The 27,079-nt window shown below is 41.7% G+C and overlaps 2 protein-coding genes across 3 annotated transcripts in view; both read right to left on the bottom strand.

Moving 5' to 3' along the window:
• LOC126459944 (odorant receptor coreceptor-like) overlaps positions 1-8,839 on the bottom strand; it is an 80,938-nt gene extending 72,099 nt beyond the window's left edge. Inside the window, exon 1 of the mRNA XM_050095894.1 lies at positions 8,639-8,839. Coding sequence (XP_049951851.1) covers positions 8,639-8,702 — 64 coding nt within the window. The 5' untranslated portion in view covers positions 8,703-8,839. The remainder of the gene's footprint in view (positions 1-8,638) is intronic.
• Positions 1-27,079, bottom strand: part of LOC126465767 (UNC93-like protein) — a 364,481-nt gene that overhangs the window by 176,583 nt on the left and 160,819 nt on the right. The window lies entirely within an intron of this gene.

The raw sequence follows: 27,079 nt of genomic DNA, 5'->3' as shown, positions 1-27,079 counted from the left end.
CCTTGAATCCTTGTAATATTAAACAGTCCCTCTGTTTCATATTGACATGTCTCTGGGTTCTATAATGTTACATTGTTTATTCTTTACCTGTTTCCATGATAGACAATAGCCCATTAACAGATTAGTAAATGTAATTTTTGAAGTTTTGGACACCATCCATACAAATGTTGTAAAAGATAATCTTGCAAGATTGTTGTGTACATTTGGAACATTCATTACTAAATACTGCTGGTGCAGTGTTTCTCTCTGATCTTCTAAGAAATCTACATTGTACGCCACAATAGTTATCCAGTTCTTCTAGTCTGACCAGTAATCGAAAAATGAATCTAGATTTCTCATAAATAGCTGCGAGTTCACCAATGGTTATCCATACACAGTTGCAATACGAGATGCTTTCATACACATTGTCTTGTTAAGACAGACACAGCTGGACAGTAGGACAATTTCTTCCTGCTCTTCCAAATGGCACTCCACAATCTACCACATTGTCCCCTATTAACCAAGAACAGGACCATATGGAGTATCTTCACGAATGTGTGATCGGTTCAACCAATATTTGACTAACAGAATTCAGTGCGTTACACTGGACGACGATACCTGCTGTGTAATCTTTCATTATACACAGAACTAGTTGCAATTCCCTGCATTGCCAGAGATGTTTAGTATCTGCCATACAAAGTAATTGGCCCTGTGCCTTGTTGATATTAGTAGTGGAACAACAATGACACCACCCCAGGTTGAATTGTTGCCAGATTTATTGAAGATGGCGGATCCAAGATGGAGGCGATAGATATGGCAATGTCGCAATGACGTAATGGTGGGAAGTTCAAATTTTGGGGGGACAATAGGTTAATTGGGCTATGTACAGTAACCTAACATCCTTCCCTCCCCTCCCCCACCTCCACTAACCTAAGAAAATGGCGGGAAAAAAGGTCACTTGGGCTACCACCACTAACCTATGTCTTCCGACTGACATCACTTCCTTGTAATTGGTGGAAAAAGGACTTGGCTCCTGTGCTGGGCTCTTGGATAGGATGGATGTAAGATGGTATTTTGCATGCAGTGTGTATTTTAACTTTGAGTTGTCACAGGCAGTAGTTCCATCCAGTGTGTTCACCATGAGGTGTGGAGTCCAACTGACCTAGAATACAGTACTCCCACCAGAAGGCACTGTCGACCCTTCTGTGCTGTAATCCAAGATGTCAGTCTGGGGGAGAAATGGAGGGAAATACACTCAGCCTGTTCTAGGCTGCTGGAGAGAGGAAGGGATATACTTTATTTATTTTGGAACAGTTTATTTAGGGACAGATCCCACATATATCATTTGTAACACTGATATAAAACACTTCCTCTGATGTGATTGGGGTCACAATAAACAGCCTATAAATCTGCAAACTACTTGTACATTATCGAAATAATGCAGTACACTGATGTGCAGGGACGAAAAAAACTTGTAAATTGTCAAAATAATGCATCTAAAACGCTCTGCATACATGCTCATTATTTATAAACTGTCGAAATAATGCATACAGTTTACTTAGGGACGGATTTCACGTAGCTTATTTATTACACTGATACAAAACACTCACTGTAGCATGCTTGGGGTCACAGCAAATAGTGTACAGACCTGCAAACTACTCGGAAAACTCTGAAATAATGGAGTACACTGCTGTGCAGAGACGCAAACAACTCGCAAACACGCTTGCTAATTGTCAACTATAGAAATTATGCATTGCACAGCCTGCAAACCTGTTCACAAAATAATGCAACAGACACGAAAACAACTCATAAATTGTCAAAAGCTAATGCATGTGCAGTACTATGCATACACAGGCACAATGCTTCAACAGCCGAAAACAATGCAGTGCACAAACACTCATTGCAAATAAAAAACGCTTTCGAACTATCGTCAGTCACAACGTATCAACAAACTCTTCCCTACCAAGGTCCCAAGGCATCTACACTGGATGGTGCACTCATGCTGGTCCCATATGCAAGACGCCTCTGGGCCGTGTGCATGTGTTTATCGTTGCTGGCATGATGCCTCTCTACCTGCAGTCCAGCGAAGACCTTATTGCCAAGCAACTTACCATCGTAGGCGCAGATAAAAGGTTGTCAGTGTTATACTGACATCACAGGTCTATGCAAATAACAGCAAAGTCTCTCTCTCTGAGTGTGCTATAGAAGTCTGTTGCAATGCTTCCGTAATGGGATATGAAGACACGTGTAGCCATGCATGGCTTTACCTGCCCAGTGTGGCTGACATATCGCTACTAAATGTTTGCATAGTGGCTAACCATTGGAGATGCAGCTAAAAGGTTCTCAATGTTATACTGACGTCATATGACAATGTAAATAAGAGCCAGGTCTACCTCGTGGAAATCGTAAAGTGCCATAGAAATAGTTAATGGTCGCTTTTGTAGGAGCTTTTGTAATGTCTCAACTTGTCTGCATGGAAACTCTTGTCCTAATAGAACCTGTCTACGAAAATAGCCCAGAATGACACCGAATGCATGCCAGCAATGTTGAAGTCATAGGATACCCTTAGCAGTGCCATTTGTGATGACAGTTCGAGTGGCACAGTCTATTGCCCAACGAATTTGTAGTAGTTCGGAAGTGAAAGCCGTGAAGTGACTCCTTCACTTTAGAAATTGAGTTGAACTTACGAGGGCTTAAGTCAGGGGAGTACAATAGGTGGTATAGCACTTAGTAGCCCCATCAGTCAAACAAATCAGTAACAGATTGCACTGTATGTGCTTGAGCATTGTCCTGCAAAATGATGGTCACGCCCTTCAGAAACTTTCATCACTTCTGTCTCTATGCTGTTCATTTTTGGAACACAACCTACAACCAGCTTGGACACACAAGTGATGACACTTTCTACATGAGCTGACCATCATTTTGCAGGACAATGCTCAAGAATGTACAGTGCAAACTGTTACTCATTTGTCTGACTGATGGTGCTGCTAAGTGCTATACTAACTACTGCACTCCCCTGACTTAAGCTCTTGTAAGTTCAACTCAGTTTCTAATGTGAAGGAAACACTTCATGGCATTCACTTCAGAACTGCTACAAATTCGTTGGGCAATAGACCGCCCCACTCGAACTGTCAACACAACTGCCACTGCTAAGAGTATCCTACAACTTCCACATCGCTGGGAATGGGTTATACACAATGCTGGTGACTACTTTGAAGATCAATAAAACGTTGAAAAATTATCTATTTTATATGAGCTGTAAATAGATAATTGCCACTATTAACCTTCATATATGCATGACACAAAAGGGGCGATTTTGTATGGCACAGGATATTAATTGTGTGTTTACTACATCGATATGGTGCATGGAGATCGGTTTCAGACTGAAATATTCAAGCTTCCGTATTCAGTAGCAGAGCAGCGTAATGGAGCAAGTCTTTCTATATTTGCCGATCTGTAGGCCGCTTTTGCAGGGTTTAACTGTCAGTGCAAAATGGCGATCTGTACAAAATAGTTTTGCTGCTGAAATTGTCATCTGCAGAAAGAAAAAGGCGGACAGTGCTTCCACACTGGCAGCATCAGTAATTTGGCGGGTAAATTCAGTAAGGGGCGATCAGAATGCTCCATTCATTCACAAGACATCCTTTGTGCTGGGACACAGGAGCCTCTACATGGTGGTAGGAACGTTTGCATTTTGGAGATGTTTGTTGAAAGGAAGACTTAACGATTTGCGGGAAGGGTAACACATCATGCATGAGGTGCTGTGTTAGGACCATCAGGAGGAATGCATTCGGGGTTATTCTGGGATATATTTGTTAATAGACTCTGTTAGGACAAGCTGAGACATCACAAGCTCCTACAAAAGAAAGCATTAACTCTTTGTACAGCACTTTACGATTTCTGAGAGGTAGACTTGGCTCTTATTTACATAGCCATGTGATGTCAGCATAACATTGAGAACCTTGTAGGTGTACCTGCGAAGGTGAGTCACTAAGCGAACATTTTGCATCAGCCACACTGGGCAGGTAAACACGTGCACAGCTAGACACATCTCGCATGTCCCACTAGGATTGCTAGTAACAATGCACCTTGTGCTATTCTGGGGAGCATTGCAACAGATTTCTATAGCTCTTTCAGAGAGAGAGACTTGATTGTTATTTAAATAGACCTGTGACATCAGTATAACACTGACGATCTTTTATATGCGCCTACAATGGTGAGTCGCGCAGCAATTAGGTCTTCACTGGACTGCAGGTAGAGAGACATCACGCCAGCAATGATAAACATGTGCACATGGCCCAGAGGCATCTCACGTATGAGACCGCCATGAGTGCACCATCCAGTGTGGAATGCAATGGGACCTTTGTAGGGAACAGTTCGCTGATACGTTGCAGTTGACGATAGTTAGAAAGCATTTTTCACGTACAATGAGTGTCTGTACATTGCATTATTTTCTGCCATTTAAGCATTGTGAGCGTGCTTGCACAGCATTACACATGCATTATATTTTGACATTTTATGAGTTGTTTTCGTGTCTGTTGCATTATTTTGTGAACAGGTGTACAGGCTGTGCAACGCATAATTTAGACAGTTGACGATTAGCAAGCGTATTTGCAGTGCTTTTTACGTGCATTATTTTGACAATTTGTGAGTTTTTTCTGTCTCTGAACTTCAGTGTATGGCATTATTTCAATGATTTATGCTGCACATATGTGATATATGCTCATACAGTGCAACCTGTTACTGATATGTTTGACTGATGGAGCTGCAAGTGCTATACCACCTACTGTACTCCTCTGACTTAAGCCCTCGTAAGTTCAACGCAGTTTCTATAGTGAAAGAATTATTATTTACTATGAGCCCAAGCATGCCATGGTGAGTGTTTTGTATCAGTGTAATAAATAAACTATGTGTAATCCATCCCTAAATAAACCGTATGCATTATTTCGATAGTTTGTATTAGTGGGCGTGTCTGTAGAGCGTTTTAGATGCGTTATTTGACAATTTATGAGTTGTTTTCGTGTCTGCACATCAGTGTACTGCATTACCTCGATAATTTACGAGTAGTTAGCAGGTCTGTAGGCTGTGTATTGTGACCCCAAGCACGTCAGAGCGAATGTTTTGTATCAGTGTCTGTGCTGAACATGTGGGTGCTATTCTGTCATTCTGCACAACGGATTTATCTGAGATGTACCCTTTACCCTGTGGCTCTTGCAAGATGCAATTTCCACCCCCACACTACTACAGAAGTCAGACAGACGCTCCTAACGTTCTAAAGAGAAATGCCTGAAAAACTTTCAGCAATAAATATCTTCTGGAGTCGTCCTCTGTAAGGAAATGACACTAAAATTCACAAAATTTCTTACGTAACTAGTGGGAAACTTGGGTACAGGAGTAGTGGTAGTTAGTGAAAGAAAAACATGAAACTAATGAAAATTATTATTTTTTCGCAAAAATTCTGAGAAATCAGAATAGCACTTTTAGTTATGAACTGAACAATTTATTGCTGGGTTCTTTTTGGAATGTGAAGTTACCTCTTAAGGACAGGATTCGCTAATGAAATTTCTATATGAAGTTTAAGATTGTTATTGACTTGGCAGAATGGCTGAGAGCCACAGCTACTCAACTTGAATAATTATCCATTAGAATGTTGCTAGGTACGGTCAAGGCTGTTGTGTGTGAAATGCAGTGAAGTGTACTGTTGTGGAGGAAATATGGGTATCGCAAGAGCTGTAGCGCAAAATACCGTAAGCTGCGATGACTGCTGCCTACGCCGCTTGCTGCTGACAAATCAGATAACTCTCGTTATATCTGGATTGACCTTCGCCAATTAAACTCTCCCTATGCCTTGATGAAGGCAAGGACTCCTATTCGCCCCAAGTCTAACTATTGGCGTGGTACACCGGTCAGATAACCAGTCCACTGCGATGCCACTCAAAAATTCGCTTGCAGGCGTTTAACTACAACTTTGTCCGTTCATATGGCACAATAAGTGTGGCGGCCAACACAGTGAACAATGCTTAATCGCAAGGACTCAATACAAAGTTGCACTCTGATTCGCTCTCAACAGAGGTGCTCTCCCAGTGAAGTACTGAGGAGAGACTTGTTCCTTGCTCTTTGAGTACACGTACAAGCACACATGCTCTCATTATGTGTTCTCGCTCCAAGAGCGACAACGGAAAGGCGCCTCTCCACGCCAGACATGAAGGGGTATATCTTTCGGTCTCTTCCATTACTCCTTCAACTCAAGGCGTCAGGAATATCGTCTGCCAGTCAGCATTGCTGTTCTAAACTGGGAGAATGACGTTTTGTTTAAGGCGACCAATCCGGAAATCTGTAGCATCGGCGTTTGGTGTTTGCTGTATCCCTGTGAAAACCTCTGAAACTGTGTGCTATGTTTGTAAAGAATGCGTAGGCTGGGCACTCCCACACAATGTAGCGGAATTTGCTTTTAAGCCAAACAAGGGGTCGTTCTCTCTTTCACTCGCGCAAATGCTGTTTGCTCTACAGGCAGTCGCCGGCCGATGTAGATATGTTGACTCGGCTGAAGGGACCGGCTGCCTGGCATGCAGTTCGCCTCTCCCGAACTAAAAGTTTTTGTGACAGTCGTGTCTTGAATGTGTGTGTGTGTGTGTACGCCAGCCTGGAGTATTTGAATCTCAGTGTGCACTTGCGATTTACTTGTTATTTGCATATCGTTTACATGAATTCATACAACACTGACTTTATCTTATTGAGTTTGGGTTCAAATGAATCGTCTTGAATTGCGGAATATGATTGTGAGGGTGGAATATGTAAGCAATGAAGGTCAGGAGACCATGACGTCTTACAAGTGTAATAAATGAACTCATTAAATCCGTCCCTAAATAAATTGTTCCAAAATAAATAAAGTACACACCTTCCTCTCTCCAGCAGTCCATAACACACTGAGTCCCTTTCCCACCGTTTTTTCCCCCAGACCGCCATCTTGCATTACATCACAGAAGGGATGACAGCACCCTCTGGTGGTAGTACTGTGTACTACGTCATCTGAACTCTTGACCTCATCTTGAACACACTGATTGGAGCTACTGCCTATGACAACTCTAGCTGTTTAAATAAACACTGCATGCAAAATAATGACTTACATCCATCCACTCAAGCAGTTGAGAACAGTCTGAGTCCTTTTTCCAGTAATTCGAGGGAAGTGTTGGTGGTCGGATGACTCACGTTAATGGAGCTATCCCAAGTGACTTTTTTTCAGCCAAAATTTGAACTTCCCACCAATTTACGGGAGTGGGGAGGGGAGGAATGGTTTACATTAGTGGAGGTAAGCCAATTGACCTATTTTCCCGCCAAAATTTGAACTTTGCACCATGATGTCATTGCGATTTGGCCATATCTATCTCCGCCATCTAGGATCCACCATCTTGAATAAATTTGGCAATAATGCAACCTGGAGTGGCGTCCTTGTTGTTCCACTACTGATGTTCATAGCGAATGTATGCCGTATGGGGAACTCTAGCTGCTTTAAATCGAGGGATATAGTTGAATCACTAGGCGTAAAAGGAATGCAATGAATGAATACTTATGAAAAAATATTAGTACATTAGTATCTCATTGTGTTTTTGGGCTATTCGTCTTCTATTGTTTCAGCTCAGTTTTCACAGCTTCAAGTAGGACTATTTTTGAGGACCACTCGAGTTGCTCGAACAGTTTGCGTCACAGTTCGGCAAATCTCGGGTTCTGTTCGATTTTTTGATCGACCTGCGAGCTAATAACTTTTTTTCTTACCATATCCACGACCTGCCTTAGCGTTTCTATGGCACTGTGGATTTTAAAAATTAAAATCGCTGTCAAACAGGGGCTAAAATATCGCCTAGGGTATATGTCATGTGTAACAACGTTAAATAATAAATAATTAAAGCAGGCCGGAGCGGCCGAGCGGTTCTAGGCGCTACAGTCTGGAACCGCGCGACCGCTACGTTCGCAGGTTCGAATCCTGCCTCGGGCATGGATGTGTGTGATGTCCTTAGGTTAGTTAGGTTTAAGTAGTTCTAAGTTCTAGGGGACTGATGACCACAGCAGTTAAGTCCCATTGTGCTCAGAGTCATTATGAAATAATTAAAGAGTTTGCAATCATGGTTCTGTCAAATCATTGAGCTTTCGCTCGTCCCTCTATCTAATGATGTCTGATGGTACTACCGCTCAGACGTGACTGCCGCTTAATTTATTCTCGCGATAGGAGCTGACAATCAATTCACAGCGATATATTAATTTTCATTAATTTTTTCATTGTTTCATCAGAATGTAGAAATTCGTAGTGGATTGGCGAAGAACTTTGAAGTAAGTCGGTCAAGTAATTTTAGAGATGTTTGGTAACAACGTTTCTCTTTACATAAATGTATGTCCACCCAAATATTCACTAGGGGATCGTGTAAAAATTTGAAGTAAATCGGCCAATTTTTGGTAACAATCTGCCCTCTTTATATATTAAGTACATATATGCGTTAAGTCAGACTACGAAATCTTATGTAGATAGTGATGTTCCTCTTGCCTTGAAGGTAAAGTGTGCAAAATTTCGTCAAGATAGGAATAAAAGTATAGATTTGTAGGAATAACAAACAAACCAACAGACGCTCTTCTTTATGAATATAGATGTACATGGCGTTACTCCTACCAACTGTTTTGTATGTTGCTTTCATCGTGTGTCCAGCAATGCACATGCAGTATTGGTGTTGCATTTAAACGTAAGATCGGTCCGCATATTTCAATTAAGTTGTTGCATTTATACAGTTGTCGCAAAGGGTAAGCTCCGAAGTCTTTGATATGCTGTAGGTTGATATTGTTATATTACTCACAGAAACGCGTTTCGCTCTACGTAGAATTGTTTGCATGCAATGAGTGAAATGAACGTCCGTTTTCTTTGCGTGTGGTAGAGCAATTTTAGCATAAGTATCAGGTCTTAGTCGATAACGATATCGCTCAAGGACTTTTAAAGAATCCTTGCCTAGCTGGCCGTCGATAACTATGTTGTGTAAAAGCATAATAATGGTTTAGGCTGTAGTCTGTCATCTTCTTTTCCGCAAAAAAAACATTCCTCCATCGATAACCTATATAATTTTCCTGCTGTGTTATCAATAAACAATTCTTTTCATATTCAATCTACAATTACTGTAAAAATCATACGATTTCTAAATTACTTCCAATATGTTGTAGTGTATTTCCATAAAAATTATTTACGAGTGGTAACATCCCATAATGTCACTTTCTGGACTGCTGCATATATCTGGAAATAAGTCAGAAGCTACTCCGTTTTCTTTATGAAAGTAGCTGTACAGCATTCCACATATTTACATTTTTTTATTATTCTTAAAATTATTGTTCTCAACTTTCGATCACCACACCCGGATCTGTAGCCGAAATCCCAAATGCACGACTGTGCAGTGGCGCTTGACTCGCTCGTGGTTGGTGTTGGAGGAAATTTTCGCTGACATGAACAGCCGGCAAAGGGAGTAAGTGTGGGGCATCAAGTTCCTCACCATCACACTTTTTGCGCCAACGTCTTAAGTAGGTGCTGCTGCCAAAATTTACTTGTATAGACCGTCTCCATGTTGATCATTACAGCATTTTGATTTTTTTGTTTATTCAGCTACTAAATCTTTTGCTATTGATTACTATGTTATGAATTTCTTTGACTACAGGCCTGGTGTAAACTTTGGAGCAGCCATCAATTGTGTATTTCTGCATCCTAAATTCGCTTAATGATTCTTTCGTTTATTTTACAAATTATTTCATCCTATTTGAATTTAATTGAAAGTCTGTCCTTGTATAACGTTTAAAGCAGGCGCTACTACTGGTCTCTGAAGTCTGAGTAATGGCCTTAAAGTAATAAGTACAGCAAAATTTTGTTAAGCTTCGACTGGCTGCGAGTCGTGTGTCACACAATATTGTTTTATCACCGGCCTCTGTAATTGGTCAAGATATCGAGTTTGTTTAGTAAATTCGTATTGTGTACTAGATTCAGCACCTTACTGCGCCAATCTAGCACCCAGCTGCCTGAGGAATACATTTATATCTTCTCAGATCTGGAATACTACTAGAAGCAGTATTATAAGTGTCAATCAGTTCAACTTCCCATGTTCAGTTTTGAAATTGTATAACATCCCATGAAAATTCTACCCTGACTGGTGAACTGCAATCGTAAAAACGAAAGAAAGCAAATGTATATCGCTGTCTGACGAGGCTTTGGCGCTGAGCAGTGAAAATGATGGTGTTCATTGGCACAGGAAGGGTGTGTACGTTTAGGGAAAGGCCGTTGCTTGGACATATATTTATAGCAGTGTGTGAAACAAGCTGAAACATTATCGTACATACAGTAAACTTTTACGTTGTCGGCAACCAAATACAATATTAGACACAGTGTTAATGCACTGACGGTGTGCTAACGTTGGCAGTGCATCATGGGGAAGAAGTGTTTATTATAATAATAAACAGAATTTGCGACACTTATTAACTTTGAGTGTCCACAATTGTGTCTTGCGGTAGAGTTCTCGTGCACGGTGTCCCGGGCTCGATTCCTGGCGGGATCAGGGGTTTTGCCTGCCTCGAGATGACTACGTCTTGTTGTGTCGTCTTCATCATCATCTCCATTGCGGTCGGAGGAAGCCAATGGCAAACCACCTCCGCTAGTACCTCGCCTAGTACAGCGGAGGGTTTCCCGCATCGTCCCTTACGCTCCTCGGAGTACGGGACCTCATCATCATCATCATCATCATCATTAACTTCAAGCAGACACCTCAATCTGATGATCTTCATAACAATCGAACCAGTAATTGAATGGAACTAATATTTGACACTGAATCGCCATTATGTTCAAAGTAATGACTACACGCCTTACCTTCAACAGTGTTCGTAAAAATCTGCGCGTTCTGTCAACTTGTGGTGGCACTTATGTGTTGGAGAAAATTGTCAATGGTGCTAAATAACGGGCTCTGAAACAGTTCCTGCATGTTGAAAATGAAATAAGTGTTCACAAGCACTAGAGAAAAGTGGTCAGTATTGCTAAACAACAGACACTGATAGAATTTCTGACCTCCTGCAGGCGAAACTATAATTTGTTTCCATGCAAGGCTGAAGAATACTCTTGATTTGGGATTTGTCACATCAATAACGTTATTTGAGTTGCTGACAGGCATGAGGTGGGGAAGTGAGTCTGAAGCTTTCCATTGGTAAAGCCAGTGTAACTAGTGTTAACGATAAACTGGTTCCTCAGAAGCTTCCACAATTTGGGGGGCGTGATTGTTGACTGATTAGATTTAAAGACAAATCAAACAATTGCTTGAGTCCACGCAGAATAATGTGGCTGGTAGATGCGCAGTTGGCAGTGCGGGGAGGGCAGTAGTGGTGGGAGTCGTAGAAGCTAAGGGCGGCTGCAGCAGGGGAAATGCCGGTAGGGAAGTGCCATTTTAGACAAGCTTACGCTTGTATTTTTTGTATACTACTGGCCATTAAAATTGCTACACCACGAAGATGACGTGCTACAGACGCGAAATTTAACCGACAGGAAGAAGATGCTATGATATGCAAATGATTAGCTTTTCACAGCATTCACACAACGTTGGTGCCAGTGGCGACACCTACAACGTGCTGACATGAGGAAAGTTTCCAACCGATTTCTCATACACAAACAGTAGTTGACTGGCGTTGCCTGCTGAAACGTTGTCGTGATGCCTCGTGTAAGGAGGAGAAATGCGTACCATCACGTTTCCGACTTTGATAAAGGTCGGCTTGTAGCCTATCGCGATTGCGGTTTATCGTATCGCGACATTGCTGTCCGCGTTGGTCGAGATCCAATGACTGTTAGCACAGTATGGAATCGGTGGCTTCAGCAGGGTAATACGGAACGCCGTGCTGGATTCCAATGGCTTCGTAGCACTAGCAGTCGAGATGACAGGCATCTTATCCACATGGCTGTAACGGATCGTGCAGCCACGTCTCGATCGTGAGTCAAAAGATGGGAACGTTTACAAGACAACAAACATCTGCACGAACAGTTCGACGACGTTTGCAGCAGCATGGACTATCAGCTCAGAGGCCATGGCTGCGGTTACCCTTGACGCTGCATCACAGACAGGAGCGCCTGCGATGGTGTACTCAACGACGAACCTGGGTGCACGAATGGCAGAACGTCATTTTTTCGGATGAATCCAGGTTCTGTTTACAGCATCATGATGGTCGCATCCGTGTATGACAACATCGCGGTAACGCACATTGGAAGCGTGTATTCGTCATCTCCATACTGGCGTATCACCCGGCGTGATGGTATGGGGTGCCATTGGTTATACGTCTCGGTCACCTCTTGTTCGCATTGACGGCACTTTGAACAGTAGACGTTATATTTCAGATGTGTTACGGCCCGTGGCTCTACCCTTCATTCGATCCCTGCGAAACCCTACATTTCAGCAAGATAATGCGCGACCGCATGTTGCAGGTCCTGTACGGGCATTTCTGGATACAGAAAATGTTCGACTGCTGCCCTGGCCAGCACATTCTCCAGATCTCTCACCAATTGAAAACGTCTGGTCAATGGTGGCCGAGCAACTAGCACGTCACAATACGCCAGTCACTACTCTTGATGAACTGTGGTATCGTGTTGAAGCTGCATGGGCAGCTGTACCTGTACACGCCATCCAAGCTCTGTTTGACTCAATGCACAGGCGTATCAAGGCCGTTATTACGGTCAGAGGTGGTTGTTCTGGGTACTGATTTCGCAGAATATATGCACCCAAATTGCGTTAAAATGTAATCACATGTCAGTTCTAGTATAGTATATTTGTCCAATGAATACCAGTTTATAATCTGCATTTCTTCTTGGTGTAGCAATTTTAATGGTCAGTAGTGTATATTAACTGGAGTCCCTACATGCTCACACTTGCATGGTGCCCATTCAAAATCTGATCCTCTGCTTTGGTTGGTATCTAAAAAGGGTTCTGATGAAAATGCAACAAAAACAGCTACTTATGTCAGCCTGGCTTGTTAACCATTTGTAACTTACAGATGAGCGTCACCATTCGCCAATTTTGAGTAAGATCAACACATTTCTCATGCTGCCATAATGTAATTAGCTTCTTTTACTGAAATACAGCGGATTTTAGGCAGTGCCACCTCACTAACATGTTGTGAAGTGTTCTCAAACATTGGTTTATTAAATCTATTAAGTGAGGAACTCAGGAAAGTAAGATCAGTAGCTTCCGTATGAAAAAGCACAGCCTTGGTACAAAAACACACGTGGAATGTTTTCGGTTATTTTGTTCCAAAACACGCAGTATTTCTCGTTAAAAATCACATTCTTTCATCGAAAAAGTGCAATAGCACGCAAGATAGTAAAGTTTTGCTTAATAACAACATGGTTAAATACTCTCCTCTTTGCGTCTATCATTTGACGAAATCTCTTTTCATTATCTCAAACCGTTTATGAAATATGAGGAGTGTTGTGGATATTTCACTCTGGCTTCATCGCTGGTGCAAGTGCTTGAAAACGAGTGTGCTACATCTGATCAATTTTCTCGAGGTTGGTGAGATAGAGACCTCCACTGAAGTCTAAAGGAAATTCAACATGTTAGCAAAATTTCATAAACAGCACATATATAATATGCACCACATGCAAAATCAGAGCGACACCTATTTTTCATTATTTCGAATTTAGACTTTCACGCAGTGTCTTACTTCCAAGAAAATATCACAAATAATATGACCTTTAACGAAATGATTGGCACATCATCATGAAGCTGATATATAAAACTATAAGTATCCCAAAAACGATTTCTTTTTTACGGAATAGTTTCTGTAAAATCGTTTGAGAAAGGCTGTAGGTCCCGCGCTTCAAGTTTGTCATTGCCGACCGGCCGAAAGGGGACAGACTCTGTCGGCGTCCCACCCCAAAGAAACGAGTGAACTAGTCCGGCGCCTTGAACGAAATTTGGTCACCGCACATCAGCCACTGTATCGTGTGCAGCGTCTGCCAACTTACTGCAAAGCCTTAAAATGGAACGAGTGGAGATCTTAGCAAACATTGTGATGCAGACGAGCCTTGTTCCTCTTGTTTCAATCTGAATCGAAAGAGATATTGACGGAGTGGTATTCTGGCGAAGAAGAAAACATTTAAAAACATGTCCGATCTATTAACAAACAGAAGGCGAATGCCTGTCAGGATAGGGAACACATAATGATGATGGATTTTTTGGAGAATGGGCAATCATTTCAGTGCAGTACATCGAGAACATGTTCATTACATAAAAAATTGAGGCATATCTCATTTGAGATTGCAAAACCATACACTTGTACGCAAACCACTGTAGAGTTTGCTAAACTCGAGTTGTCTCTCCCACATAAAGAGCGATTCACAGTGCATGTCACGCCACGAATCATAACGCCAAAACATCACATAAGACTCTCTAAATGGCAGCGCGTACACGGACGTAACTGAAAAGAACGTCAGAGTCAAGAGTTCTCACGAAAAGAATTTTGACCTTGAAGCTGGGGGTGGGGGATGGGACGAACGATAGAGCTGCCTCCCGACATCGCAAATTAATGTATTCTCTCCACTCTCACTCGTATTCTTCTTCTGCATTTTGTGTTTTTGGGCATTCTTCATTTTTATTCCAAGCTTGCTTTCTCATCGTGACTTTGTGAAGAGTCCATGTGGCCTAGCTCGATGAGTGTTCTACCACGAATGAGGCCATATACCTGAAACCGAAAAGTGATTATTGATATGTTACACTACGACAAAAAAAATGCTACGCTATGCTTCATTAAGATCACAAACAGACGAGCAAGTTATCGTTAAAATACTGTTTTTAACACCAAAAAAGACCATTCCCTCAATGGAGAAAAAGTACAGCTTCTTATGGCGTTACATGATAATTATAAAGAAAACAAATCACAACAGATAACGTAAATAGGCTCTATGTATTGCCTTCTAAATCTCATATGATGTGTTTGTGTGTATATATTCACTTGAAAAAATAAATGCCACATTTTTAAAATGTTTGGACGACTTGTCCTTTTTATAAATTATGCGATACAATTAATAATCAGTATTTCCCGTCAGGATGCGAAATATATAACACCGCCTACACATTCTCTAAGCTACCCACCCTTCTGTTAAATTCAGATTACATCGAAATATGTATTCTGAAGCATACCCTGGATAAAAATTCCCTCCTCTACACAACGTTTTGATCAAAGAAATGATGTTATAAAGCTATATGCCTACAATTTTTTTAAAGCAATGGAATATCAGAAGGATAGGTTTAGTTTACGTAGCAAACAAAACATTACAACAGAGAGCACAAATGGACATCAGTAGATAAGTAAGGAGAGTGCTACTTAGCCTTGCGCTAAGTGTGAGGGAACACTTTCGGTGTCGAATTATGCGTGAGGAACTGGGTGAAGTCTCCTGCCCACCTTCCTCCTCTGCCCCGAGAAACCACCGCCCTGCCCATGCATCTAACGGTAGTTGTTCGAGCTATGTTCAAGGCACACCAGCCACTCTCCTCCCACTGCGGACCCCCATCCCACCCATGCACTCCCTCCCCTCCCCCTGGATCAATAAGACTTGAGCTTACCCTTCCCCTCCGCATCCATCATAATTAGAGTAACCGTCAATGTGGATTTCATCATTCTAGGTCTGCCTACTGTAGTGGAAGGAAAATCACGAGACGTAAGCAACCGGCCACCACCATTCACAGGCAGAATAAGAAGTCATGTATGTACAACTAACCCCTTCCCCTAATAATTAATACTTGTTTTACAATTGTGAGTTAATTTGTTGCAGTTTTCTGTTTTTTCCAAAATTAACCATATCTCTATCCTAAGTATAAAGTTAACCAGTTATTGCAGCACGTTATTTACCGAGTAACAGTTTATGCAATGTATAATTTAATAGCAAATACGCTCTTCATAAAACATTAAATGTTTAACAAATTACGCTGATGTCCCAAGTTATATAATTTCTGCAATGCTTCTGTATTTAACAACAAATATGGTCATGATGAGACATTATATGTTTAACAAATTACATCGATATTCTGCATTAAACAATTTATGCAGTGCATTATTAACAAAAAATACACTACTGATGAGGATTTAAAAGATAAACAAATTCTACAACATGATATTTAAACAAATAAACTCTAGCTACAGACCCAATTTATGTCATCCCAACATTACTAGTGTGTTTGACAAATAGTGTATGTCTTAAAATTATGCGTAGACATACAGCAATGTAATTACAGCATGACATATTCTGCAAAATATCTTTAGATGTTAACAACATTTATAAAGTAAGGCACTTCGATAATGCCGTTTATCACTGGTGTAATGATATTATGGCATATTCTGCAAAGTGGCGGAAAATACTGCAAAGTGACGGAAAATACTGCAAAATTTATCGGGGAAGGTGGAAGATTTCAACATATTTATTACAAAGCCTGGTGTAATTTCTAAATTTGAATCTTGTGAACCATTAGATGTTCTTGTGTTTCTAATTCTGCAAATATGGCGGAGAATGTTAGTACATCCACTCCTCTAGACGAATTGTGTGTGACCGGTTATTGTCATACACAAAAATGATAGCCGATACTTCCATTATTAGTAGTACAAAATGGTCACCTTCACATTTCGTATCGTAATTAACACGAATAGCAGCAAAGTATTAGTACTTTCTGTAATTTGCTATAGCTTACCTGATTTTTCCACAAATAACTGCTCTAAGCACATGACTAGTGCAAAAACATAACCATCGCTCTCTCCTCATGTTTCACATTGCCTCCACCAATCCTACTGTACCCATCACCTGGCTAAGAATAGCTTGGAAGAAATCTCTAGCAGTCTCCTTCAAAGATGGATTGGGATTACACAGTACGGTTATAGAGACAAAACTGTCACACACCGCTACACTTGCAGTATACCTTATCAGAAATAGGCATATTGGAAAAAATGACATCTCTTGTGGGGGTCCTACAAGCTAGAAGATAATGGGCACGGGCACTACGTCAGTAGTGTACCGATAAGTTGAGAATTTGTGTCTGACGGGAGAGGTGCTAGGATACAATGACAACTGTGTCCGGATGACTCATTGGTCAGACTATCTGCCTAGCAAGCAGGAGATCTGGATTTGAATCCCAGCCTGGCACAAACTTTCAGTTTTCCTCATTGATGTAAATCAGTGCCCAGGAACAGCTTCATCTCGTAATTCGTTTGTCTTGATTGAAAATGGCTGCGGGATCAAAATGGACATGTCCAAAAGAATAGACATCACTATAAGTAATTAACTGCCTTCTGAAGCTGAAGATGTTATTCAGTTCTCTAATACGACATGGGAGGTTATTTGCCGTTTTGTTCAGACAAGAGCGTGAAAGTCGAGGAGAGACGTGATGGGCAATACTTTGATAAGACACTAGAGAAGACAGAGAGTATGAAAATCTCTGCGCTTGTCTGCATGCAGCCAGGTTAGCTGTGCATATGATGATGAAATGTGATCAAAGAGTGGAACATCTCAGATACAACGAACACAGGCATTCACAACCAATTCTATGCACCGTGAGCTTTCCTGAGAAAGACCTTGAGTGATAACATTGCTGTTATCAGTAACTGGAAGTCTAACAAATCGTACAAGTTTCTTTTTTATGTCAAGATGGAAGAGTTTTTTATATTTTCGTAGGGCATAGAGAGATGCTGATGCCTTCTTCCACATTGCAGTTAAGTGATCTGTCCAGTTTAACTGTACGGCTGGTCCCGGCGGAGGTTCGCGTCATCCCTCGGGCATGGGTATGTGTGTTTGTTCTTAGGATAATTTAGGTTAAGTAGTGTGTAAGCTTAGGCACTGATGACCTTTGCAGTTAAGTCCCACAAGATTTCACACACATTTGAACATTTTTTTGTCCAGTTTAGATTTCTTTCTACAGTATTACAAAAATGGTTCATATGGCTCTGAGCACTATGAGACTCAACTGCTGAGGTCATTAGTCCCCTAGAACTTAGACCTAGTTAAACCTAACTAACCTAAGGACATCACAAACATCCATGCCCGAGGCAGGATTCGAACCTGCGACCGTAGCGGTCTTGCGGTTCCAGACTGCAGCGCCTTTAACCGCACGGCCACTTCGGCCGGCAGTATTACACCTAGACAGTTTGTTGATCGAAAGGAGTTGATATTTGTCCCATTTAGATTTAAAGATCGTAAGGATTCCGGATATTTCGGGCTAATGAGCATAGAATGGCCAACCAGTACCGCTTGGGTTCTGGATGGGTTGAGCTTTCAACCTATATTGACAGTGTCGGAGACTTTGCTGAACTCTAAGAAGCACATTATAGTTGCCTCTTGTGCATCTATAGCTGGCTTCAGGTCATCTTAATTGCAGATGTTATGCTTCCATTTTTACAGAAACCTGATTGACGTTCGTGTAATAAGTCGTTTGTTGTTAAGTAGTTTGTCAGATGGTCGTGGATTATATATATTTTGAGGCCATTGACCATACAAAAACAATGTAAATATGGGGGTAATCAGAGACTGCTGTATCAATGTCCTAATTTTACAGTGGCTTAACTAGTGCGTGTTTCCAAGCCTCTGGGAAATCACTTGTGGTTAAAGAGAGGTTGAAGTCATCTGTTATAGCGGGCAGCAGTGGGTCGGTAATAATCTTCATCATTTGGACTGTGATGTCATTGTGTCCAGTGGATGCCGATCTGGCATGCCTGATGATTTTCTTTTTGGTGGTATTGCAAGTCAAATGCTTTATAAAACTTTCTTGGCTAAGTCATTTACCCTTTCGATATAATCGATGAGTCAATGTCTCGTCTGTGGTTCAGTTGTGATTGCAGGTAATGTGAAGTACCGGTTCAGTTTTTTGGCTGTAAGAATGGGATCAGGTGCAGTTTTTACCTTTGCCTAAATCAAGATCATGCAGGTTTTTCCGTATGACAGATGGACTGTTGTCGATTAATGTGTGGGTAGGCCTGCATTTCTCACAGCTTAACTCACTCTGTTCCACTTCTTCTTGTAAAGGATATGATTTTCAGGCCTAGGGCACAGGTTATATGTCCAATATGTCTCATCTATGGGATTCACAGGCTGCTTTACCTTTGTCAGTTAGCTAAGGTGCAGTTCTTCTTATTTGCCGAGCTTTATGGGAGCTTGTATGCGATATAGTTTAGCAATTTTGTTAAAAAATCCGTGAACTTTTTCGTTTATGTCCGAGATAGCAATAGAACACAACCCCCGAACTATTTCCTGCGCCTCACTTGCAAGTAAAGCATCTGAAGTCTCGGTACGTAGCCAGTTGTGCTGTATTTATGGAACATTCTACCGAGTACATAGTGAGAATTGTGTTATTAGCAGCCATAACAGATGGAGGTATTCTGTTTGAGTATATCGTTGTGAGTGTGACTGCTGTTCGTACTATGTGTAGGAGCAAGCTGAAATAGCGACACTTTTGAAGGAGAAAGCATCTGCTTTAATTTCAACAGGAAGGACTACTGTATAGAAAATTTATGTTACTATCACCAACCTAATTATGTGCTCGTATGTCGATGCTAGACTTAAATGACGATTTTCGAAGGAGGTAAACGTGCCTACTTTAGGAGGTTGTAGAGGACAGATATCGGACACTTTCTGTTAATGAGTTTTTTCTCTGTGAACATATATTCAACTTGTTTACTTTCAGTATTGTTAGATGTGTGTAACGCAAGTGGTGATAAATCAGAACATATGTACAACTCTACTCCACTCCCTCATGTGTTACATCTGTCGTATTTTCGGAAGATGTAGCTATGTGGATTTACGGAACGTGCGGGAATACTTGATCGGAGCCGAGTCTCTGACAGAAGTACGGTATTACAAGAATGTCTATGAGATGAGCTGATGGTATTGGAGCCGGCCGAAGTGGCCGTGCGGTTAAAGGCGCTGCAGTCTGGAACCGCAAGACCGCTACGGTCGCAGGTTCGAATCCTGCCTCGGGCATGGATGTTTGTGATGTCCTTAGGTTAGTTAGGTTTAACTAGTTCTAAGTTCTAGGGGACTAATGACCTCAGCAGTTGAGTCCCATAGTGCTCAGAGCCATTTGAACCATTTTGATGGTATTGGATATTTGCATGTGCAACGTGGAGCTTGGTGCTGCCGCTGGACACTTGCGACCCCAGGTCAGCAATGGCAAGGAAACAAAGCATAACAAAACGTGATGAGTTGGCGGAGCACGGCTTCCTGTAAGTGAAAGCGGCGGGTATCTCTGGGGAGAAGGAGGTTTTGTGGCCAAGGCCAGAGGGGTTTGCAGGAATAGTTACAACAGGCGACTGGTAACAGGAAAATGGCTATCTTCCACTTTTTCAAGAAGTCGCATCTAAATACTTAGCTGAATAAGGGGACGGGGGGTCATCAGTCTTCTGAGTGATTTGACGTGGCCAGTCGCGAATTGTTCTTCTGTTCCATCCTTTCCATCTCAGAGTAGTATATGAAACCTACGTCCTGAATTATTTATTGGATGTATTGTTGAAATGTGTGTGAAATCTTATGGGCTTAACTGCTAAGGTCATCAGTCCCTAAGCTTACACACTAATTAACCTAAATTATCCTGAGGACAAACACACACACCCATGCCCGAGGGAGGACTCGAACCTCCGCCGGGACCAGTTGCACAGTCCATGACTGCAGCGCCTGAGACCGCTCGGCTAGTCCCGTGCGGCTACTGGATGTATTCCAATCTCTGTCTGTTACCCACTACAGTCTCTCTAATACCATAGAAGTTATTGCCTGATGTCTTAACAGGTGTCCTTTCATCCTGTCCCTCCTTCTTGTCAGTGTTTTTCATATATTCCTTTCTTCACCGATTCTGGAGAGAATTTCATCATTCCTTATTTTTCATATATTCCTTTCTTCACCGATTCTGGAGAGAATTTCGTCATTCCTTATCTTATCAGTTCACCTAATTTTCAACACTCTTCTATGGCACCACATCTCAAATGCTTCGATTCTCTTCATTTCCGGTTTTCCCACAGCCCATGTCCCACTACCATACAATGCTCCAAATGTACATTGTTAAAAATTTCTTAGACCTATGTTTCATATTAGCATACTTACCTTGGCCAGGAATGAAATTTTTGCCAGTGCTAGTCTGCTTTCTATGTCCTCCTTGTTCCTTCTTCAACTACTTCGTGACCACCAATTTTGATGTTACTTTTCTCACTGTTCTCATTTCTGCCACCACCCATTACTTTAGTCTTTCTTCGATTTACTCTCAATCCATATTCTGTACTAATTAGACTGTTCATTCCATTAAACAAATACTGTAATTTTTCTTCATTTTCACTGAGGATAACTAAGTCATCAGCCAATTTTATCTCTGATATCCTTTCACTTTGATTTTTAAACTCACTCTTGCAAAATTCCTTTATTTACGACACAGCTTCTTCGATGCATAGAGTAAACAGTAAGGGCGAAAGACTACATCCCTGTCTTACACTGTCTTTCACTCTCAGTGTTCCCTCTTGTGTTTTATACACATTATTTATTATCCATCTTTCCTCACAGCTTACTCCTACTTAGAGTTTTGAACAACTTGCACCATTTTACATCGTTGAGCGCTTTTCCCAGGTCGACATGCCCCATGAACGTGTCTTGATTTTTCTTCAGTCTTGCTTTCATTATCATCTGGAACGTCAGAACTGCCTGTCTGGTGTCTAAACTGATCGTCATCTGACTGATCTGGAATTTTCGTTTCTATTCTTCTGTATATTATTCTTTTCAGCAACTGGGATGCATGAGCTGTTACGTTGATTGTGAGATAATTCTCGAATTTGTCGGCTTTTGCAATCTCCGGAATTGTGTGGATGATGTTTTCCAAAAGTCTGATAGTTTGTCGCCACCATCATGAATAATCGCTTTGTTGCCACTTCCCTCAATGATTTTAAAAATTTTATCGATCCTCTCTGCCTTTTTTGAAATTAAGTCTTCCAAAGCTCTTTTAAATTCCGACTCTAATACTGGATCCCTATCTCCTTCCTATCGCATATTGTTTCTTCTTGTATCACGTCGTCAGACAAATCCTCCTCCTCATGGAGCCATTCAGCGTACTCTTTCCATCTATCCACTCTCTCCTCTGCATTTAATAGTGGAATTCCCATCGCACTGTTAATGTTACCGCCCTTGCTTTTAATTGGACCGAAGATTGGTTTGACTTTCGTACACACTGAGTCAGTCCCTCCAACAAACAATTCTTTTTCGATTTCTTCACATTTCTCCTGGAACCATTTCGCCTTAGCTTCCCTGCACTTCCTGTTTATTTCGTTCTTAAGCGACCTACATTTCTGTATTCCTCAATTTCCCTGAGTATTTTGGTCCTCCTTCTATCGTCGATCAACTGAAGTACCTCTTCTGTTACCCATGGTTTCTTCGCCATTATCTTCTTTGATTGCTGTTTTTAGAGACGTCCATTTCTCTTCATCTGAACTGCCAACTGAGCTATTCGTTATCACAGTATTCATAACCTCAGAGAACTTAGTTCATCCATATCCCATTTCTTTGTCCATTAATTCATGATGACTACTCTCTTAAACTTCAGCGTCCTCTTCATTATCAACAAATTTTGATATGAGTCTACATCTGCCTCTGAGCATGCATTACAATCCAATATCTGATTTACATCTGACCGTTATGTAATCTAACTGAAATCTTCCTGCATCTCCCGAACTTCCCCAAGCATACCATGTCCTCTTGTCATTCTTTAAACAAAGTATTCCTGTTACTAATTGAAATTTGTTGCTGAACCCAATTAGTCTTTCTCTTCTCTCATTCCTACTATGAAGCCCATATTATTCCATAACCCTCTCTTCCACTCCTTCCCCTAAAGCCACATTACAATCCCCCACTGGTTGGGGAACGATCGCCACGGCCTCAATGTGAGGATAATACATACACACTGGTTGCCAGTAGCTGCCAGAAAAATGTCCTACACAAAACTGGTAAATGGGTAATCGGTGATCTGTGCTGCTGTTGCTCTCTCTGGTCTGCCTCCTCTATCTAACACTCACACCACCCCTAATAGACGCAGACCTAGTAGCATCACTGTTCTTGTGGATATCACTCACCAGAGGAAGACAAGATAAAATTTTTATTACACAGATCATGTATGCAGCAGAGCGCTGTAGTAGAGTTGCTGTAGTAGAGTTGCTGTATTTACCCATACAGTTTTATTAACAAAATACATCTGAAACGACTGGAGTTTGTGCCTGTCTCTTCAGTATAACGAAGAGTTATGGTGACTATAACAATCGGTGCATCTACGGCGATTGGTGCGAAATATGGTGAAGGATCTCAGACCCTTTCTCTAAAACTCAGAGAGGTTTACAGACTCCTACTTATATAATGTCTGTTGACCACGCTGTTGGATTCTTCTCATGGGTGTAGCTGAATAAAATCTTCTCAGTTTTCAAGCTGTGTCAATTCCAATGAAATTATCAAGCTTTCCATTCTTGAGATTTCATTCCCTTGCCCCATATGGGCATTGGAGGACTGGCAGCGGCACGATCCGCCACTCTTCAGACGACTGACACATTTAATGAAAGATGAAAGTGATACATATAAAAGGTGATAAAAAGGTTGACATAAGGACATAATAAGGAGAGACAGTAGAGGTTAAAATATATACTTACACAGAGATGTTCAATGTGGGACAGTTAAAAAAATGTCCACATAAAGACTGAAACACAGTTGGCGATTTGCATAGCACGCAAAATACACTGCAGTCACATGCACAAGTTAAAAGTAGGCCACAGTATTAAAACACACCAGAACGATGACACTTTAAAACCACTGCACGAGTTGGACCACACAACGAAAAATAAAATCTGCCAGGAGGGACCTGCCGAGGAAGGAAAAGAGGGGATAGGAGGGGACAGAGGGGCTGGAGAGGGTATGAGGAAAAGCAAGGGGTCGGGGGACGCACCAACGGGCATGAGACAGGTGAGGTGGGAGATGAGAGGGAAGGCAAGTCAGGAGGGAGTGCAGAGATGGGGAAGGGGTGCACTGGAAAGGGAGGGAGTGTAGGAGGGAGGAAAAAACCATTCAGGGGAAGGGAAGAGAAGAGAGTGAGCCCTAAGGAGGGGGAGGGGGAAGGTGGGGTTAGAGTTGGTATGAAGAGTAGATATCAGGGCAAATCTCATCATCTGGGAGGTGTGGGCGCTGGAAGTTGTGTTGGTAAAGGAGGTGGAGGGTGTGGACATGGAGAGAGGGTGGACACAACGGTAAAAACGCGGCAAAGTGCTGGGGGTAGAGACGACAGGAAACACCAGGGGGTGGGGGGATAGAGCCTATGGATGATGTACAGGGTGCAGATGTGTTCAGGGCAAAAGAGAAGATGTGGGAAGAAATGAGGTCATATAGGATCCATGTGGGTGATGGTAGGCAGATACAGAAGGCAAGGCAGAGTACATTGCATCCAAGAATTTACAGGGCTTAATAGAATCTGGGCAGGGCAGATATCCAGGCAATGCTGGCATAACAAAGAATGGCACAGATTAAGTATTTGTAGATGTGATGGATGGTGGAAGGATGCAACCCCATGTCTGGCCGTACAGGAGTTTCAGGAGGTGTAGTCTGTTGTGGGCTTTGTGTTGGATAGTAAGGAGGTGGAGAGTCTAGATGAGGTGACAGTCGAGGGTGAGGCCAAGGTATTTCAGAGTAGGAGTGAGGCGGATGGGACGACCATAATAAAAATCGTGGAGCCAGAAGGAGCAGGTGGTACAACTTATGATGATTGTCTGGGTGTTGGAAGAGGTGATGCAAAGGATACACTGGTTGCACCAGGTGGTGAACTGGTCGAGGTGGGTTCGAAGGGTATTCTGGGACCATTGAAGAGTAGGATAGAGGGCCAGGAAGGCGGTGTCATCAGCAAATCGGAAGAGGTGAACAGGCAGAGGAGGTTTGGGCATTTCTGCAGTATACAGGAGAGAGAGTAGAGGGAAATGAATGGAGTCTTGGAGCACACCAGTGGTGGGGTAGAAAGTATGGGGTTCATATTGTGGATAGTGACATAGGAGGTACTGGGACTAGTTTTTTTTCGTTTATTGTCATTTCATTCACCTGCCCCATGGTGACAGGTGTGGGCTTGTAGTAAAACAATTCGCTGCTCTTCAGCCAAGAGATTACATGAAATACCGCAGGAGAACATTACAGATATAAAATACGAGGACAAAAGGTGAAATGCACACATGAGAAGGGGGAAGGGATTTGAGTTAAAATATACAAAAAAGGGTAGTTCGGGAGGCACATTTACATAAAATCCACATACAGTTAAAATGGTACAGATGTAGCACATTATCAATGGTGACACAAACAGCGCAATTAAAAATGGCTTTCACACTATGGAATGACAACACTGAACAAACACTGCACTGATCTTACATACACAGCGAGCACCAAAACACAACAGAGTAACTGCAGTAGAATTGGTAGGATCTGTCAAGGGAGGGGAGGTTAGAGAGGAGGGAGAAAGGAAAAAGAGATGGAGGGTTGACAGCGGAGGGGGGCAGGAAGGGGGGTAAGAGGTGGAGTCGGTAGAAGAGGCAGTGGAGAGCAAGTACTGGGAAAGGAGGTGTGGACAGAGGGGATGAGGGTAAAAACAGCAGGGGGGGGGGGGGGTGGATCAGAAGGGGAGGGAGCCCAAGGAAGGTGGGGAGAGCAAGAGGATTGTTAGAGTTGGAAGGAAGGACAAAAGTTTGGGTGAAGAGGTTCCCCAATGCAGCTATCAAAACAGCTCAGCTGGCCCAATAAAGAAATCTTAAATCTCTATAGTGAGATTTGCTTGATCAGTACAAACAGCTACAGTGGGAAAGCTACCTGAGAATCCAGCTAAAGACCTATGTGTGGGATAAACTGTTCAAAATACTAACAGAGAAAATCAAAACTCTACTCCTTTTGGACAATGATCAAGATGATAACCGTCAGGAGTAAAAAAAAAAAAAAAAAAAAAAAAAAAAAAAAAAAAAAAAAAAAAAAAAAAAAAAAAAAAAACTAATATGCTGCATAAATGAAGATTTATTCAGTGATATATATCAACATGTTACTCATGGCAACATAACAAGAACAACAGCAACTCACCTAAGAACTTACACAGCAACACTAATACCATTACTACGTAATAAAATGTGAAATTGTAATTTATGCTTTTGTTTACATTCTCCCACAATGTTCATATTTTAGTATTGAATCAAAGACTAACTCAGTCACTCATTCTTGATAACATCATCACTGGTAAATAAATGTCGTGTGACTAGGGTCTCCTGTTGGGTAGACCGTTCGCCGAGTGCAAGTATTTCAATTTGACGCCACTTCGGTGACTTGCGCATTGATGGGGATGAAATGATGATGATTAGGACAACACAACACCCAGTCCCTCAGTGGAGAAAATCTCCAACTCAGCCAGGAATTGAACGCAGGCCCTTAGGATTGACAGTCTGTCACGCTGACCACTTAGCTACTGGGGGCAGACATCATCACTGGTAGTACCTTAGTAAAGATATCTGCTGCTTGATGTTTTGCTGAAACATATTCTACACTGATCTCCTTGTGACTGACGAACAGCAGTACATACTGATAACTTATTTCAATATGTTTAGAGCACTTGTAGAATCCTGTACCTTTCATGTACTTAATAGTACTTTGATTATCAATATGCAATGCAGGAAATGAACTTTCTTCAATAATTTTAGTTATCTTCAATGAATGATCCAGTAACACTAATGATTTACTTGTCTCATGTGAAGCAAAAAATTCAGCTCCCATATGACTTGTGCAACACATTTCTGAAGTTAACTTTTCCATTTTACTGGTCCCCCACAATACTTCATTAAATCTCCATTTGTTGAATGTCTAGTCAATTTTTCACCTGCATGACTGGTATCACTATAAGTTCCTACAACAACTCAATAATTATTGACTGGTGTCACTAAAGCAGAACTCATTAATTTTCTGAACTGAATTCCATCTTCAATTGCACCTTTTAGATAGCGAAAAATTCATTTAACCAATCTAAAGCAGGTGACTCTTGTGCTCTTGAAGCGAAATTGA

Source organism: Schistocerca serialis, chromosome 1, assembly GCF_023864345.2.
Source record: "Schistocerca serialis cubense isolate TAMUIC-IGC-003099 chromosome 1, iqSchSeri2.2, whole genome shotgun sequence".
NCBI lineage: Eukaryota > Metazoa > Arthropoda > Insecta > Orthoptera > Acrididae > Schistocerca > Schistocerca serialis.
Note: the sequence above shows the minus strand (reverse complement) of the source record. Positions and strands in the feature narration are given on the sequence as shown.